A 19,453-nucleotide genomic window follows, 5' to 3' on the forward strand; every position below is an offset into this window, starting at 1 on the left:
GATTTCTGCATCCATCAACATTCGCATCGGAAACATTTTTAGCCGTCGCTGTCCATTCGCTCTACATTTCCAAACCGACGCAGTACCTTTTTTTGATTTTGTCGATTACGCTCATCTCAGCCTTATATTATAATGTTAATATTATTAAAATGTTAAATTCATAAATTACCTTTTTATTCCGTGGCGATATCGAGGGCTGGAGTCACTCAGTGCTGCTGATGTGCTCATTCCTGGCTGATTAATCACATCACAACGGGTCGCGATTTCGTGACAATATCACACAAGTTAACACTATATCACATAATTTCACACATCGTAAACAAAATGGCGGTTATTTCACACGGTTTTGACGATTAGACACGTCACAATTGAGCTTGGAATGTCGTGGTACATCGCGATTGAATTTACAGACAAGTTCAAATTTGATATTAAATAGTGTAGATTTGGCTACGCTTTCTTTACACATAACACACTATTGTCGGTAGGTATCCATGTTCGATTTTCGAAGGAATTCATTATGTTTCTCGACCTGAAAGAAAAAAACATCATTGTAGCAATTATGGACGACACATATTACATTCTTATTGAGAATAGAACAAATGAAGACCCCGAGGCAAGAAACTATCCGTCTAAACTAATTATTTATCGTATGCTCTTTCCAACGAAACTAAATTAAGAAGTTAAAAATGAAAAAAAAACATATTTATTTGCTTTATTTTTTCAGTAGTGTGATTTTGAAAAAAATGGCACCTGAAAATAGCAAAATCGTATGATTTTCTTACGTTTTATCAGACTACAGCCAGATTACAAATAAATCTGGTTTAGCCCCAGTTACGCGCTTAATAATAAAAATAATGTGTTAAACAGTATTAAGTTACATTAGTTCCATAGATAATATCCATAGTATTAACATACGGACTATTAAAACGCTAATCAATCTTCCCTACACCAACTCAGACGGATTTGCTACAACCGTGAGACTCAACAGGTGTCAGAATTTGCTCCGTAATCTTGATGAGGCTTCTGTATTCTACTTTATTTGTATCTAACATATGTATTTGTATCGGTGATTATGACAAGAAAATTACCTCAAGATTCCCGGGAAAAAAATACAGGAATTCTACATTGTCTTGAAGGAATTCTTACAAACCTACTTCTGCAAACATTTACGAAAGTATGTATACTGTTTACCGTTCAGGTTTTTAAGTTTAGGGCTCAAACATGTAGACTTTTTTATTTAATGTAAAAAAACTAGAAAAATAGAAAGCAATAGTTTGAAAGTGTCAATTTTTTCCCGAATTGCACCAAAAGTAAAACGGTAAAATGTATATTTGAAGAACTAAATTAGTGAAACATTTAAGCTTGTGAGTGAAAATTTTGGATGGAAGTTCATTGTAATTTATTATATAAATAAAAGACAAGTGATAATTTGATCTACAAATTTGGAATATCTAGTGACCGGTTCCATCGCTTTCGCGACATCTTCGAGACTGGTATCTTTATTAAGAAATTCAATGTACTTTTACAAAACAGAGGTAAGGATAAAGTATTCAAAATTATATGAGAGTAAAGAGAGAGACAATTAAAAATAATATATAAACAATACTTAAACTCATTAGAAATATCATTACCCATATCAACTCATTAGTTAACCTGAAACACTTCGTTGATTATCCTTAAGACAGAAATAATTTAATTTAATTTACTCTCATATAATTTTGGATTCTTTATCCTTACCTCTGTTTCCTATAAATACATTGAATTGTTTAATAAAGATACAAGTCTCTAAGATGTCGCGAAAGCTATGAAACCGGTCACTAGATATTCCAAATTTGTGGATTAAAGTATCACTCGTATTTTATTTCTATAATTAACTAAACTATTGGTTATTCATTGTAGTAAAAAATAAAATAAAAATACTTTTTTTTTACCAATTATTTCATTCTTATTTTTTCTACTTAGAAAAGAGTAGAGAAAAAATCACTGAGCTTCCTCATTGTCTTTAATTTTCCTGTTACTATGTCCATCTTAACAAAGAAATGAGCGAGCGTTTCATCTATTTGAAACATCAGGGTTAGTTGTATTGTTTTCGTATAATTCGTTAAATTTAACGACATCAAATTACTAACTAGAATTGCGAGCATCCCGTTAATTTAATAGGTCCATTGTATGACGAACAAAACGTAAAGAAGGTTCGAGATGTTTCGAGAGTCGGAACTCTATGACACAAAATCAAATTCTTTGGCAAAGCTAATTTTATGTATATTAGATACATATACATACCTAATTCATGAAATGTGAGTTATAATGTTAGCAAAAATAAAGAAAGTTTTTAGTACAGGACAAATTATAAATTGAAGTATTTTTTTAGCATGCTGGGAAATTACCGATGTAGGTTATAGATTATATAAGTTTGACATTACAGCTGTAAAGTTGCTATTTCTCTCAATTTGTTCTCGATAGGGTTGTGGTCCCGTGGCTAGTGTCTCGGACTCACGGCTTAAAGGTCCGTGGTTCGGGTCCCACCCTACCTCAACTTGATCCCATTTTCTAATAGTGAGTTATTTACAACTCGTTGAAAGTGGCCCTCAAAATTAAATATTTGGGTTAATCATAACAACGCAAATATTTCATTTAAAAAAAATATATATAAAAATATGGCAAAAGCATTGCATTTTTTTTGTTTTTGGTTTTAAAACAAACATGTAACGGGCGGATTCGTCGCTGTGCTCGCGATTCTCGACCTGAGTACCTACATCTCATTATTTTGCTGCAAACTATAGCTAACTTCGTAATTGATAATCCTATAATGATTTGTGTTATAGCGGTAGCGCGTTATTACTCCCAGGATTGCAAAGTAATAATTTGGGAAGGTCTCGTTTAGAAACATTTTGGTGTTCAAAATTACGAATTGTAAACAAGTACTGAATTATGTAAACAGATGTATATTATAATATCGAATAATTAAATTTTGATTTTGATTAGGAGGAGAGACCATTGAAAGAGACGGTTGAGAAATATTACATAAATTTGTTTATTTGATTTCATAATAATATGCTGCACATATAGTTCATGTTGTTTAGATAGTAATATGGAATGGATATTTATGTTTTAATTGTTTTTTTTTTTTTCAATATTTGTGCTTTCACTTTCTATAATTTTGTATTCTAACTCAACAAAAGGCTTTATTTGTTCTCATGGACTTTTGAATACGTTACAATTTTATTTCATTTACTATGTACAATTATAATTAATAAATACATAAATGAAAACCACACAATACTAAAAACAAGGAAAATATCGTACTCCCATTTGAAAAGTAGATAAAATATAATTTTCTGTAAGCCAGTAAAAAAAAAACATATATATACTAGATTATCATATGAAAAATACAAAAAGTTCAGCCATTTCAGTTGCATAAAATATAATGAATATACAAAAAGATTGCATGAATTTCTCGCGAACTACCGGGTATTAAAACGGCACCGTTCTGATCCGCCAGCCTCACCTATACAGAGACAAGGGCAGTAAATTAAAATGCCCTCTCTACTTACATCAAATGTAGACTTTTTTACGCTTATATTATATCTATAAGTATAGCCGATAACGACAAAATACGCCTACCGGTGAAATTGATTCTTACGTTTTTTATGATCAGTAACATAAATTTTCCTTTGTTTATTTTGTGAAAAATAATAAATAAAAAAAACTGTGATGGTACATGAAACGTATTTTGAACTTATTAAAGATATGAAACGTTTTTAGAAATATTTTTGTGATGTAGGCGTAGGTAAGCACATGTTAACCGTTGACAGATATAAAATGTAGGTACCTACATAGGATCAATGCAATCAAAATACTGTCTAGATAAATTGGCTATCAGACTGCGTAGTAAACTGTTTACCCAAAACCTAAATAACAACGATTACTTACGCGGCCAAAATAGGTAAATAAAATCACAAACGCCACTAAAATCATAACATATGAGAAAGTCTTTCAGAGTCGTCAAAGTTATTAATATCAATATGTTTGTGTGTTAGGGTAGCTTGACTTATAATTTGGATAAATTAAAGGTTACTTTACGTATTATGTTGATGTCGCTTAATTACTTATTATTAAAAAAAATCTCTATGAAGGATAAGAAGTAAGGTGTTTATGTTTTGGTTAAGTAATTAATATTTTTTACCGACTGCCTACCCTAATTAAAAACTCATACATTCTCTATGAACATAAAGTTTGATACAATATAATATTGTTTGTTATACAATATGGACCCTTCCATATATTTCTGTTTTATTTTAACATGTAGGATTTTTAATACCTTTAAACAAAGACAGTAGAAGAAAAGGTACAAAAGCACAATTATACAGTTGAGTTATTTTCCCACAGTTATAAGGCTTGTTTCCTGTGTAAGCAATATACGCTACCCATACATCGCATAGGTAAAGTTCTGGGACATAATGTGCCATCGCACAACAAGTTTCTTTCGTAGATATTCATTAATATTATCGTCACTATTCCCTATTCCGCTCCTATTGGTGCATAAGATACTCCTTTGGTGCTCTAATCGCGACATAATTATCGTAAATTCGGTGAACTCGTATTTGCGGTCGAGGGCTCTACAGCATGGAATGCTCTCCCAGCAGAGGCGCATTTAATGTAAGCATGAAATGGAAAAACTTGAATCTACCTGTTCTCTAAATAATTATAATAAATACGACGCATATAAATACAAAACCAATTGTTTTATCGAAACGTTTAATTTAGATTTCAAAGACACATTGGGCCTTACTCATAAACTTGGCATAAAGTTACACTTAAGTATAATGTATAATACGTATGGAATTTCCATCCAAATTATCCCACTAGACTTAAGCTAGGGTTTCCTAGGAAAGCGGTGCCCGTATTTTAACGGCCGTAATGAACGGTGATGCGGTGGACAGCCGTCGTAACGATGACTAGAGTGTGGTTTCCTAGGAAAACGGTGTTATCAACACCATTTAACACCGTTTCCCTAGGAAACCACTCTCTAGTCGACGTTACGACGGCTGTCCACCGCATCACCGTTCACTACGGCCGTTAAGATACGGGCACCGCTGTCCTAGGAAACCCTAGCTTTAGCGTAACATTACGCCGAGTTTAAAAGTAAGGCCCAGAAAGTCCTATATTGCATAGAATCACTAATCGTAGTGATCGTAGTACAACGGCGGATGTGCGAAAAATGCGACATTGACTTTCGACATTTGATCTTGAATTTTTTTTACAAAGGTTTTATATTCCAGGTTTGAAAAAATATAAACACATAAGTAACACAAGTATTTGAGAGTATACATTTGGACTTGGAAGTGTCAAAAAAAGTTAAACCGCTCTCAAGGAAAGTTGAAGAAAATCACATGCGTCGTTGCTATTTAGGGATATTTTGTCAACTGTTCTGAGGATCTTTGACAGTAAAAACAATCCAAAGTTCGTTTTGAAAATTCTTGCAGCAAATACAGCATTGGTACGCAAATTACGAAGAGGAACACTGAGGTTTATCTGAGCGAGGATATCATGGGCTTCTATATAGTTGCATATTATTTTGTACATTAAAAAGCTGCAACGACTTAAAAAGCTGCAATAACTTTACACACTGTGTAACATTCACCATTTTGCCTATGTTTGAACATTCATATTTCTTCAATCCTTCCATTTGTTGATTTTAGTGAAGTTAAAGAGCTAAAACCTTTATTGTTGTGAAGAGATTCATCTGACTGAATTATTTCACATGCTAGGCAACGCCTGAAAACAATTTTTCAATTTTTAAACTTCTTCTTGGACCAGTTGGTTTCATTACAATATTTGAGTTTGTCCAAATGTTCATAGCCAAAAGACTGGATTTCACCCCCTCGGGGGTCATTAAGATTAACAAATTACAACAGGGATGGAGAATACCTTAAATAAGGGAATATGGAAGTCAAGGCATTTACTGGGCTTATGACCTGTCATTGGCTGGTTTAAGTGGCCACTTTACAAACTGTGTAAAATTCACCATTTTGCCTATGTTTGAACGTGTCGTGGAGTCCGGCAACGATGCATTCTGTCTACTCACCTTTTCAATATGTACTCAGAATCCATTTTTAGAGATGCGCTAAATTATAAACAATATCCGATACGCGGATGATACTCTCCTTCTAGCAGATAGTATGGAAGGCCTGTTCCTATTATTGGACAAAATACACACGGCTAGTTTGAATCAAGGGCTAGAAACGAATATTTCTAAGACCAAATGTATGGTTATTCGGAACAACCCACAAACTTTCCCAATGGCTTTAACAATTGGAGTGCTGGTTATTGAGCAAGTCCATCAAAACAAATATTTAGGATGAAGGCTGAATGGTAAATGGGATTACTCGCAAGAGATCAAAGTCAGAATAGTGATTGCGCAAGACTGCTTTTTCAGGATGCTTGACCTCCTTTGCAGTAGAGACTTTAATTAAGACCTCCGAATGTGCATTGCACGAAGTTATCACTTTTCATTTTTTTATGGTGTCAAAACGTAGACGCTCATCCAAGACACTTAAAAAAATATAGAAGTCTTTGGAATATGGTGCTACAGGAGAATTAAAAAAATATCCTAGGTAGATAGAGTCCTAAACGATGGCGTTCTCGGAACAAGTGAAACAAGATAAATAGGTACTGAAGACCATAAAAAAAGAGAAAACACGAGTACTTTGGGCATGCGGTGAGAGGCGAAAAAGATATGATTTTACAAGTCATTCTGCAGGGAAGGATTGAAGGAAGACGCAGTGCAGGTAGAAGGCGCATCTCTTGGCTAAAGAACTTGCGTGACTGGTTCCATTGCAGCACTCAGTCCTTGTTCAGGGCAGCTGCCAACAAAGTGAGAATTGTTGCGATGATTTCCAGCCTCCATCGGGAAGAAGAAAGATAAGAAGAAGAATGAAATATATTTTCATTTCGGCCTCATGGTGTAATAGTCAGTGCATTTGCCTGCCATGCAAGAGGTCTCGGGTTCGATTCCCGACATGGTTGATATTTATTATTATTCAAGTGTTTTCATTTTATTATATAAATAAAAGAGTGATACTTTAATCCACATATTTGGAATATCCATGGATTTAAGTATCACTCGTCTTTTATTTATGTAAAAAATTACAATGAACTTCCATCAAGAGTTTTTACTTACAAACTTAAAACAGTTTTTACATAAGAATATTTCATAGTCCCTAGACTGGTACCTGAAGTGTATGACTAATCACCTTACCTTCATATAACAAAAATGATCAAGATACGCTGCGATTGGTGTACCAATGCAGTGCCCTATGCACCATTAGGTGCGGAAAGGGAAATATGATGATGATATATATGTTAACCAGGTACAAAAAAACGTACTTGCGTTCTTGTTAATAAAATAATGAATTTGTTTTAAAATAGATATTTTAAATTAAAACGATAATATAATCTAGTCACAATTATGTAAAATGTTTTCAATCAGTTAATATATTTAATGAACACAATTTTTATGCACTCAAAATAGATACTTACATTTTAATTAATAAAATATAAACCTACTCATTGTTAGATTAAATCGTTTTTTTGTTTAGATTTCAGTTTCATTCACACGAATGAATTACAATTTCGAAAGTGACAAGCAACATTTAATCAGATGAGATAGGTACCTACACTAAATTTACTAAGACTATGTGGCAATGCATTTTATATTGCATAAGATCAATACAAACTTTCTATATATCTATTTAAGTACTGACCAAAGAATATATATTATATTGTATTACTAGAGGTAATAGTGTAACGAGGCAGAAGGCTGGGAGCTAAGACAGCCACAATAGGCCCTAAGCCCGGTGTGGGTTGCCTAAATGTGCTTCTCGTAACGAGCTTAGGTCATGGACCAGGAAGATGTGCATAATGCTATGGCAAAAAAATACCTGGTCAGCACCACATGCAGGAACTGATAGAAGGGGATTCGCAAAGGTTTCCCTTCGACCTAATAAAGCTTAGCCGAAATCAACTTAGGGTTATCACTTGAGCCCTTATAGTACACTGCAGTCTACTGCAGTCACTATGGTCTCCTGATTATAATATTCATATAACGTGGATTGAATCGGTGCAGCGTAAATTTTTTAAATCGTTAATATTTAGAATCGGATCAAATACTTTCATAATCAACTATTATGATCGTCTAGAATACTTTCATATCTTTAGTTTAGAATTCAGAAGAATTTTGGCTGGTTTGACATTTTTACACAAATTAATACCTAACTGTATAGATGCCCATGATATCCTTGCTCAGATAAACCTTAATGTACCTCGCCGTAACTTGCGTACCAATCCTGTTTTTGCTGTGGGAAATTATAAAACCAACATTCGATTCTTTTCCCCTCTGCCAAGGATCCTCAGAACAGTGAACGAAATCTCACTAAACGGTACTGTTGATGTGTTCTTACAGCAAGGGCAGGCATTTAAGAAGCAAGCGGTGTTGTCTCTCCTGACTCGCGATGTCACACTTGCCATTTCCGCCAAGATTATGCCATATTTATATTTTATTTAACTTTTTGTACATAATGTTATTTGTACATTTATACCTTTTGTTAATTATACATTTTGTTAATTTAAGTATATTTTAACAATGTTTAGATCAAGTATTACTCATTAATGCCAATTTATTAGAGCTTACTTAAGCCCGTTGAATAGCTTAAAAAAAACAAACACCTTGCTAAAATGAACCTTTCCAAAACTTCTAGATGTAGGTTCTGCAGCGCAGATGAGGAAACACCTTTACCATTCTAAGTGAATGTGATGCTTTACATCACAGCAGAATCCTCATCTTTGGGGGACTACTGGTTAAACCTGAGGATGTTAAAGAGCTCGCTCCCTACCTAATCGCCGAAGATTTATCAAAATAAGAACTCTCGCCTTTCACACAGTAGGCAGGCTCTTTATGAACCTTCGCCGCGATTATGAACTAACATCGTCATTTATGTACAAAAATGTGTATATTTGTATGAAAATTCAAAGTATCTTCATCTTCATTGTAATTGAACATGTTTCGAAAAAAAAATTGTAAACATATTCATCATAGTGATTTCCTGGGAATAAGTACAGGAGTGGTTTCCCGTTGCCTTCTCCGGGGAATTTTCTGTCAGCGTTGCCTACCCTTAGCTAGATGCTCTCAGTTTTGTGGCGCTGGGAACTCGCCATTACCCTCACATTATCTGCAATGACCCATACCTATGTAAGCGTAGAGGGATCACATTGCCCAGGGTTCGCGGCGGGGACGCTAATGAGTCGGGCGGTTGGTAGTGCTGCTGGTGTTATGCAGCGAGGTGTTAGACGACATTTTATAGACATAACTTCCCAGCAAAGCACATGATATCGTGATTCAACCAACCTTCGAACCCCACAGGACCGGAATGCCCACTCTAGAGTGATTGCCAACGTCGGAGAGATCTGATATTTAACAGAAAGAAGGAAAAGAAACATACTAATTTTTTATACAGAAAATTTAATTTTACTTCCTAGATAAAATTGAAGATACATTTTAAGTTTCCATTTGAATACGAACCCTGGGCTGGGAGGGCGAGAACTAGTCACGGTGATCAGTCACAATCAGAGGCGATTCCTTAGTATGTGCATAAGTGCAGTGCACTGCCAAGTAAAAATATGTGTGGATAAATTAGTCATTTTATTGATAGTAAAAATATGTTATAGGTACAAAGAAACAGGGATTCGTTGCAATATTATACTCGTTAACATTATAATATTCAATACTAGCGCCAAAAGATCTAGCGAGATCGACTCTATGGGACGATTTTCTCATCTTGTCTACGTATGCGCAATCGTCCACGTGCATATTCTGTTTTGCACAATTCTTTACCCTGAATTTGTATGAAATATAACATATCTCCTAAAATCGTCATTTGAGCGAGATAGACAACGCTTCATACCGGTGAATCGTGCCATTTAATCTTAGGTGATCACGGATGTTCCATTGTGATCGCGAATATCGATAAACAACCATAGTGTGAAATTGTTATCCCGTCGCTTATTAGCACGTCGATAGTTATTTGTGATTGAGCTACAGATATGTATTCCGTATTATTGTACCGTTTGGGCACGTCGAATAATCTTTAAATATTTTTTCTACTTCTGTTTGGATTAATGTAATCAACACAGTGCTTATTTATTAAAAACGTTTAATTTTGGAACAACAAAGGCACACACGTAGATGTTCTATTTTTAAATCATCGCGGACGTACATAATATGTATCTAGCCGTGACCAGAGAATGCGCGGGCAATGGACCCTCGTGAATATTAGAAATATAGATGTAATATTATTATCTCTAGTTGAGTACGCAGAAAGAGATAAATATAATACGTATAGCTATGATTAATCTTCGTAGATACCTTCTGGTTAAGTGACTACCCAACGGGTTGTTAAATTATTAACAGTCGTTCAGCAATGCCTATTCGCAATGATTGTGGTCAAATTCACGTAGATGCAAAATATATCATCTCAGACAATAGTTTAATGGACTGCTAGTTTAATTTACCGATGCGTCGAGGTTTTTTGTTATTCGAGAATCGAATAGATGACGAAAAAATGGCTGAACGAGTATATATATGTATAAATTTGGCTAAAGGGAATACCAACATTGGACAGGATGGTCAAGAAAGTCTAGGCATCATAAGATCATAAGATCATTCAAATCTTTAAATTTGGTTAAGCATTTTTTAATATTTTATTGCAACTACCGCAACGTGCACCGCATGTTTTAAAAATACTTAAATAAAAAAGGTTATAATGTTTTTTTACACATATTATCTTCACTATTTATACTATTGCGCCATTTTCCCGAAGGAGTAAGATGAGCGGATTAAACGCCATATTCTTCTACCCTGGCATACATTCATAGCTTTTTTCCTAGATTATTTTTACTGTCAAAAATATGTTATTGTAAATTTTGCAATGAAAACGAGTAGTATTAAAATTTTCGAATAATATTAAAACTCGTGGCTGGTTTCATCTCATTCACGACATCTTCAAGACTGGTGTCTGATTTTTTGGAGTTATGCATCAAAGACATAGAATTAAGAATAGTCCAGAAACCGCATACGCGCATCAAACAGAAGGCGATTAAACTACTCTTAAGGGAGTAGTTTTACGTTTTGACCCATTAGTTTCTTTGTAGACGTCGTTCAGTACGCAACTTCTGATTCGAATTCAACTATGCCGTGTTGTGTCGTTTTAAAGTGTAGAAATACTGTTGGGATCTTAAAGAAACGGGATGGGATCACATTTCATGTATAAGTAACAAATTCATGTGTACGTAGCAAACGCATTACTTAAAAATTGAACTATTTTTCCATTTGTCAGATTATCAAAGAAAACAAAATGGACATTTTGTTGGTGTTGCCAGGCTAGTCAATTTTTTTACGCTAGTTTGCTCATCTAATGAGAGAACTAATGAAAATTGGACCTCTCTGATTAAACAACGTCGTGGTGGACATTTGACCGTCATTATATTTAAAACATCAAATATTATTTGACATGACACAATAATATCCGTTTTATGTAAAATAAAATTTGTTTTATTTTTTAAGTTAAATTGATTACTCTTATTTAGTTATTGACATATTTACTCTGTTGTGTCAATCAATGTGACCATGTGTAGAATAAAATTTTAGAGAAATTAACAAATCGCTTTTTTTCAATTAAATTATCTCACATTTGTGTTATGATTATATTTTTCGCCATCTGGCAACAATACGCGGCGACTACACGAATGCGCGCGGCGAAAGAGGGGCAAAGTAGGAGGTTTTTTGGACACAGGCCAATGTGTTCAAATATGATTCTACGCTCCTTCTGGACTAATCTTAATTCTACGGTTAAAGATTTTATATTTCTTTGAAGAAAACACCGAGACTTTCACGTAAAACGCTTTGACATAATGTATAACTTATTAAACGTAAAATAAAGTGAACATGTTGGAACATTTTAAACATACACACCTACTATTTTACGTGTCAGGAAAATTATTATTATATATGACCATTGACATGTATTTATGTTATTTTCTCGATATTTTGAAATTCATTGAACTTATTGAATATAATAGACGGCAAGCCTAATTTGGCCCTCGGGCCATTGTAGGCCAAGCCCATGGTAAATTGTTGTTTATATTTTACAAACATGTTTCACGGGTTACTCTGCAATAAGAGTATTTCAAGTATTTTTTATTATGTATAAAAAGTAAAAGTTAAAATTACGATGACTGCATTATTCAAATTATTGCCCTGAATTGTTGGCAATAATTAATTTGGAGCACCTACCAATAATGGATACTGCGTACTTCGCGGACTATAGACTAACAAACCTCTTCATCTTTCAGGAACTGTATAATATGATAGACTGGATGCAGCCAAGGCCCACCCAGGGCAGTCGAACTTATGTTGACGATGATGATGAACCGAAAGACTCTCCGCGACAAGCAAAAAAGGTTTCTGTCATATTTTTGACATATTGCAATGAAAAGGGAGGAGAATCTCAAAGAAATGATAGGAATAGGGATAGTTGATGATAAGAGAGTCCTCTCTTGATTGTAGGGACTCGCTTACGTATCTCAGACTCACAGATCAGAGATCCGAAGTGCCAACCCCGCTTTACCACAACTTGATTACCATTTTCTAGTACTTAATTATTTACGCTTGCCAAAAATGGGAATTTTCGGGAAATCATAAGAATGCAAATATTCCGTTCATTAGAAAAAAGGGCCTGCGACTGCAAATGCGCCTTTGCCGAATTTAGTGCGCTGTTTGCGAAGAGGTAAAATAACTTTTCCTTTCGACGTAAATGTAGCTGATCTAAGCGTAAGACGTCTGTCAGCTAGTTCATCTGGAATGTAGAGTTCGCTAGATATTCTAGAGCAGAGTTGTGCAGTGACTTATACATAAGCCAAATGTTTGTATTCCACCCTCTCTGGAAAACGTAGCCAGTGTAATTCCCGAAGTAGTGGAGTGATATGACTGAACTTAAAAATTTCAAAAATAACTCTCGCTGCGGCATTCAATACAGACTGTAGGCGAGTCATTTTATTCATTGGTAGACCTGCGTAGATGCCATTACAATAATTGACTATATAGACTCTACAAATGCGTTTATTAATTGACGGGCGGCATCAACTGGCAAATTTTTGCGTATGCATTTAATCTGTCTCAGCTGGTAAAAGCATGAACTTATCGTTCTGCTAATTTGAACGTCAAGAGAAAAGTCGGAATTAAGGAAGACTCCCAATAGTTTAACGGTGGGTAAAGCCGTACTTCTTACATCGGGTAGTGCCGTATCCTGAATCAAATTCTGTCATCTGGCTGAAGCCATTCATAGTTGCTTTTGCTTGTAATTGATTTCATCATAAAACGAATAGTATTTTGTCAAAAAAAAACCACTCAAAGCTAATAATATATTTATTTCGCAATCGGAACTGGCGTCAGTCAGTAAAATATGTAATTATCTTTTTTCCAATTGGGGAACGCGTCATGGCTACAATCCGAAATCCATTAAACATGTCGGAAATGAAAAGCAAGTCATAATTTTATTTGAAGGTTATGGTGGTTATACTTACCAGAAATACAATAGGAAGAGCGTCACTTAGTTCGGAAAATCCGGTATATTTTGTACTGTGGGTGTTCATACAATTTTTTTTCACAAACTGTGTTTACGGAGCGTGGAAAATAAGCATAATCATACAATATTATACACATTATTCGTACACTCATCTTGGGCATAACGAACTTTACGCTGTCAAACTGTTATGTGTAATGTTGCAATTCAGGCGCTAGATTTACAGAGAGTAGGTACAGATGTTTATCAATAAAGCCAACCCGAATTATTGAAGATCAAAATTAACTCCACAGTAAATGATTCTGATAAAATATCAACAATTTTATTTTTTTATTTTTTTTTTGTTTTTTTACAATAAACATAGGTGATAAAACAGAGTATTAAAAAAATAAATCATAATTACATAGCAATGAAATACATATTAATACTAAAAATAGTAAACGAAAAATCCCACAAAGGCATGGCCTGTTCGTGCGTATACAATAATTGACAGTTATAATATTTTTGTGTAACATAAAAAAGAAAAAATAAACTATTCTGTAAAATATAATATGGTATTTTTTATAGTAATTAAAAAAGGAAATAAAAAATATTTAAAAAAAACACAAAAATGTTCCTTAAAGGGCAATAAAATATATCATAGAAAAAAAGAGTTCACATCTTTAGTTTGAATCAAAGATAGTGCATGTTTTTTTAAAGAAGGAAAATTTTGAAAGTTTGCAATCAATGAAATATTATCAGTAAAAAAAGAATAAAAAAATTTTGGGCCTATAAAATATACATGTCTCTGTGCGAGCCTCGTTTTACAATTTCTTGGTTCAGCTTTATTATTTTGTTTATTGGCCAAGAACCACCTTCGCTGAAGTAGGCATCCAAACTTTTCAATTGTTTAATCTTTTCTAAAATAAAAAATAAATGATTTGCAAACTATTTGTTATTATAAATATGTTGTCTGCTCCTAAAATAAAAACACTTACCTGGGCCCGTTTTGCAATGGGAAGTTAACATTTATTTTCGATTTTATCGACAAAGTAAAATTAAGTTTTGTGTGTAAAAAATATAATATGTAAACTCTCGTTTTCTAAACGTGCTCAATCACAGGTTACTGACGAAGATATTTTTAATTTCCTTACAAATATGCTAATTTTCATACATATCTATCGATTTTACTTTATACGGTCTCGATATGTATCGATGAAGTTTAAAACTTAAATTAGGAAATACGTTAAAAATGTTGTAACGGATTTACCAATCTTGAAGCTGGCTCCTTGCAATTTCGCAATGAACGCTGTTTTTTGTATTACGTATTTTCACCATCAATTATTTATTTATATTTTTACTTGGTAGCGAAAATTGATTTATTGGATCAAAATGACAGTAAAAAAGCCAACATTTAACGCGTGAAATTGGGACAATATATCAAACATGGAACCCTCGAGTAATGGCTCGGAAGGTATAATACTCTCCAATAGCAAAGTATCTGCATAGTTTCACTGATGTTAAAGATGTCGATTTCCAAAGTGATCATGTTCAGCTGCCTGATTGCTCTTTCTATCGTCATAACTGAAGGTACTGCACTCATGCACACGGTAAGAAAGCACATTTACTTCGGCCATACCCACTACTCGTACTCAAAATATTGCAAAGTGTTCAATTGTCACTTGTCACGCATTGTCCCTAGGTAGACAAAATGGTATCTACAAAATCTCTCAAAGCCTCTCTGTCTGCGGCCAACTACCGTGTGCCCTACCAAATGGAGTCCGTGTCCCGTAAATCAGACGAGAAAGAGGAAGGTCAGTGTTTTTTAAAATTATTTTCTTTATTTGTTAATCGACTATTTAACTAATCTTAAGTATTATCAGCACTTTGATTTTTTAAACTTTTATGTTTTTGAAATTACTCCGCGTGTGACGTCTCAAGTTCTATTCCTCTTCTTCTCAGTCAGTTTTGCTGATTGTCCAGTCGACTTACCGAAAATCGGAAGTCTACCACAACTTTTTTATCATTGATTGATTCATAAGAAGTAGTGACGTCGTTCAAAGTAATTTGTTCATAATAAAATATATTTTTAAACTCATACATTTTCATGAAACTTTTATTGCCAACTGTCAGCCGTGTTCGTCCAGTACCGCGAGAATCTGATGCTTTGTAAAGTAAGCAAGTGTATTCTTCTGAGGCAACTATTCTCATTGCTGTTTTGGGCTCTAGAAAGATGATATGATCATTACAGCAAGATAATATTATCATGAGTGGGTATTTTAATAAAAACGAACGAATATTAAAAAATGAATATACGTGACCCTTCTGTACACGGTCCCCTTAGTACGAGTATCCAGATACAGGTAGTGCCTTGGTAAGTAGAGAATTGTTGAAGGAAGATAAGTGAGTTCGTATTAGTGTCAGTGACCTGTGATGTTATTCCCCTCCTTATATTTTATTGTAACAACGCACAAAAAGCGTTCCGCTGCGTTCCAAAGGCCCAAAGAGAAGTGCTAACTTTTGTACCAATAAAATATATTGCACACCAGTAAAACATTTATGGCCGCATTCATTAAAAATATAGAAGTAAAAATAAACGAATGAGTTATTTTAAAATTCTTTTTCTTATTCATATTTTAAGATCTGTGTTACAAAAAAACCAGTTGTTCTCCTAAGATGATGAGGTCCAGCTGTTTCTCTCGGGTAGTCCTGCAGGCGGACGTTATCCAGATGGGGTTTTATTGACTGCAGTGTGCACAAGTCTGTCGTTGCTTATTCTATCCACCTGTCCCTCCTGTATATTCTTCTGACCTTAAGACCTTCATTTCAGCAGTTCTAAATAGCCCTTTGGTACGAACAGTGTCAGCCCGCGCTTCTACAGCATCCGTCATGATGAGTCACACGTGTCTTGTATATTCTCATTTTTAAATTCTTATTTCATAAGTACAATGATCATTTCAGGGTAATTTAGTGGTGCATTGATCACTGCATTAATATTTCAAAATTAGCGAATCTTGAATAATTGATACGTGAAGTTTGACACTTTAGATCGAGTCCAGGATTATTTTTTTATACTATAGTAAATACATGCGTTCTTGTGATTAACCCAAATATTTCTATTTGGGATCATTTTCAATGGGTTTTAAATAACTCACTGTTGGAAAATAGGAATCAAGAGGGGGGTAGATAGTGGTTCGAATCTCGGATCTATCTATCTTCATCGGTACATATCGAGACGGTATAAAGTAAAATATATATTCATGTACGAAAATGTACATATGTGTATGAAAATTTAAATAATCTTTGTTGGTAACCTGTAATTGAACATGTAAAAAAAAAATGTAAACATATTATTTTCATAGAGAAAAATTCATTTTGAGGATAAAATTGAAGATACATTTTATCTTCCCCTTAATAATTCGTGAGTCCTTAAGCAACTCTAGCCACGGGATCACAGCTCGATTGTTATTTTCTTTTTTTTTATTTATTTTCAGTTTTATAATTTAGGGAGATTATTTGTTTCAGGTCTCGACTAACTAGGAAATTCCAGTGTTTAGGCAAGACCTTCTTTGTTTAATTTTTTTTATTATTAAACGATACATAAAATTTTTAATAAATAATAATAATATTAAAAAATAAATGTAAATTAGATTTATTTTTTTTAAATAAGGAGGTATTTGAAAATTTAAAAAGACACAATTTTTAGTTATAGAAATAATTTACAGGATATAAAAAGGACTGCCGTTTATCCACCTGCTCATTATCTCTTTATATACGTTGCAAGAAACGGACACCTTTATACTGCATACCAAAGTACTATTTACAAAAATAAAGACAGAATAGCGAGTGTTATACAGTGTGTTCCCATATAAGTCAGCCAATAAATCAAAAGCCCTGGAAATGCATAGACCTCTATGTTCCCATATCTATAATGTTCTCCATCTCTGAAGTAATATAATATTTATAACCCCCGACGGAATAAAATCCAGTCCTTGTCTACAAGCATTTGGAAACACTCAAAATACTGTTGATAAAAAGTATAGTTAAAATAATTAAAATTATAAAAAAGTTTCAGATACACTTGAATTGAAAACATGTAACTTAATATTTTTTATCAATGACAAAAATCATCTGCGTATTGAATTGCATTCCAATTTTTAACAACTGTTTTACCATTTCAAAAAAAACTTCTAACCCCAGTATAGCCAGCGACAAATATATCATCAAATAATAATTCTCAGTTAGCAGCAACAAAAGAGCGGGTAAGAGCGGCCCTTTTTGAATAATAGAACGATCATCCCCTAGTCGGTTTACGCTAAAATTACAAAGAAAAATGCGGTAGAGCTATTTCCAAGTTTATCAAACAGAAGAAGAACTTGATTAGTCCATAATACACGACGGGGTGTGTTCAAACGAAGTGCATTCAAATAAAATAAGGGTCGAGACCCCCTTGTAATAATAAAAATGTATTTCAATAAAACTGGAACGAAATAATATGTCACTCTCCAGAGCAAACATTGGTTTGTATTTTCATATTGAATTCTTCTCCATTTGCAAAACCGTTATGAATTATTTTAGAGGATTATATGAATTTGTGATTTCAGAGTAAATTAGAATTTTAAATTCACGTAAGTATAAGTGCGCTTATAAAATATACTGAAACGCAAATAACCGTATCAGCCCAATTTAAGTGTTAAAAACAGTTTTTAAAATATTTCACTACCGTCACGCTTGTAGATAAAACGGTTTTCAGCATATATTTTACAATTGAATTATAAATTAAGGTACTTGGTCATTAAGGCAAATAAGAAATCAAAATTTGTGTAGGTAAGAAATCAAATTTCCAAGGACTGTAGTACAAAGGTATAATATTTCATCTGATTTATTTTATTTTAATAAATTTACAGACAGAGTCCATTTAAAACATATATTTTTGGCAAAAAAAAAAAACAATTACATAATATAACATAAAACTAAAACTATAAACAAAACAATAAAAGGAAAAGAAAGGACAAAAAAATATAACGGACAAACATTGTGGGATCCAGGTTGATTATAACAGGTGTAAGGAATTTATTGAATATTAATATTTATTTTAAATTGATAGGTAAATTTACTTAATTTATAATAATAATCTGAATCGGGTTGTGGTCTGTTAAGTAAGTGACACTGACTTGAGTGAATTTGTTCCACCTTAGGGCTGAAGTATGAAAAATGAAGTATTAAAATCGGGATGTGGTCCCATGGCTAGTGTTGCGGACTCACGGATTAGAGGTCCGAGGTTTGAACCCCACTCCACCCCAACTTGATTCTCATTTTCTAATAGAGTTATTTACAACTCATTGAAAATGTACAAAAATCTAAATATTCGGGTAAATAATAAGAACCCAAATATTTCCTTTTATATAAAAAAACAACCAAAAATGAGTCTACATGATAGAAAATTAAGAGTTTTTTGTTGTAGATTAGTGAGATCATTAAATGAAACATTTAAATATTACAATGGAGATGAAGAACATTTTAGAGAAGGAAACATGGAAGTCTAGGCATTTACAGGGCTAATGATCTGTTATTGGGTGATTTGAGTAGCTAATTTACACCATGTGAAACATTCACCATTTTGCTTGTGTTTAAACTTCTATATAATTTTGTAAGATGTTAATATTAATAACACTAGGGGGTAAATCTAGTCATTGTCTACAAACAATTGGACAAACGTAAAATTTTGTTGATTAAATCGTTAAGTATTTTAAAGATGCATATCAAATTTGCAATAAATCATTTAAAAAACAAATCAGCAAATTTATTTAGTGACTCTAAATTATGCTTAACAAGAA

General features: G+C 33.5%; 1 protein-coding gene across 1 annotated transcript in view; it reads right to left on the reverse strand.

Moving 5' to 3' along the window:
- sprt (PDZ domain-containing protein sprite) overlaps positions 1-19,453 on the reverse strand; it is a 156,484-nt gene that overhangs the window by 118,492 nt on the left and 18,539 nt on the right. The window contains exon 2 of the mRNA XM_088234664.1: positions 170-529. Coding sequence (XP_088090790.1) covers positions 170-228 — 59 coding nt within the window. The 5' untranslated portion in view covers positions 229-529. The remainder of the gene's footprint in view (positions 1-169; positions 530-19,453) is intronic.

The sequence above is a fragment of the Micrasema longulum genome, unplaced genomic scaffold (assembly GCF_059751315.1).
Source record: "Micrasema longulum isolate JH-2025_06_02 unplaced genomic scaffold, ASM5975131v1 h1tg001265l, whole genome shotgun sequence".
Classification (NCBI taxonomy): domain Eukaryota; kingdom Metazoa; phylum Arthropoda; class Insecta; order Trichoptera; family Brachycentridae; genus Micrasema; species Micrasema longulum.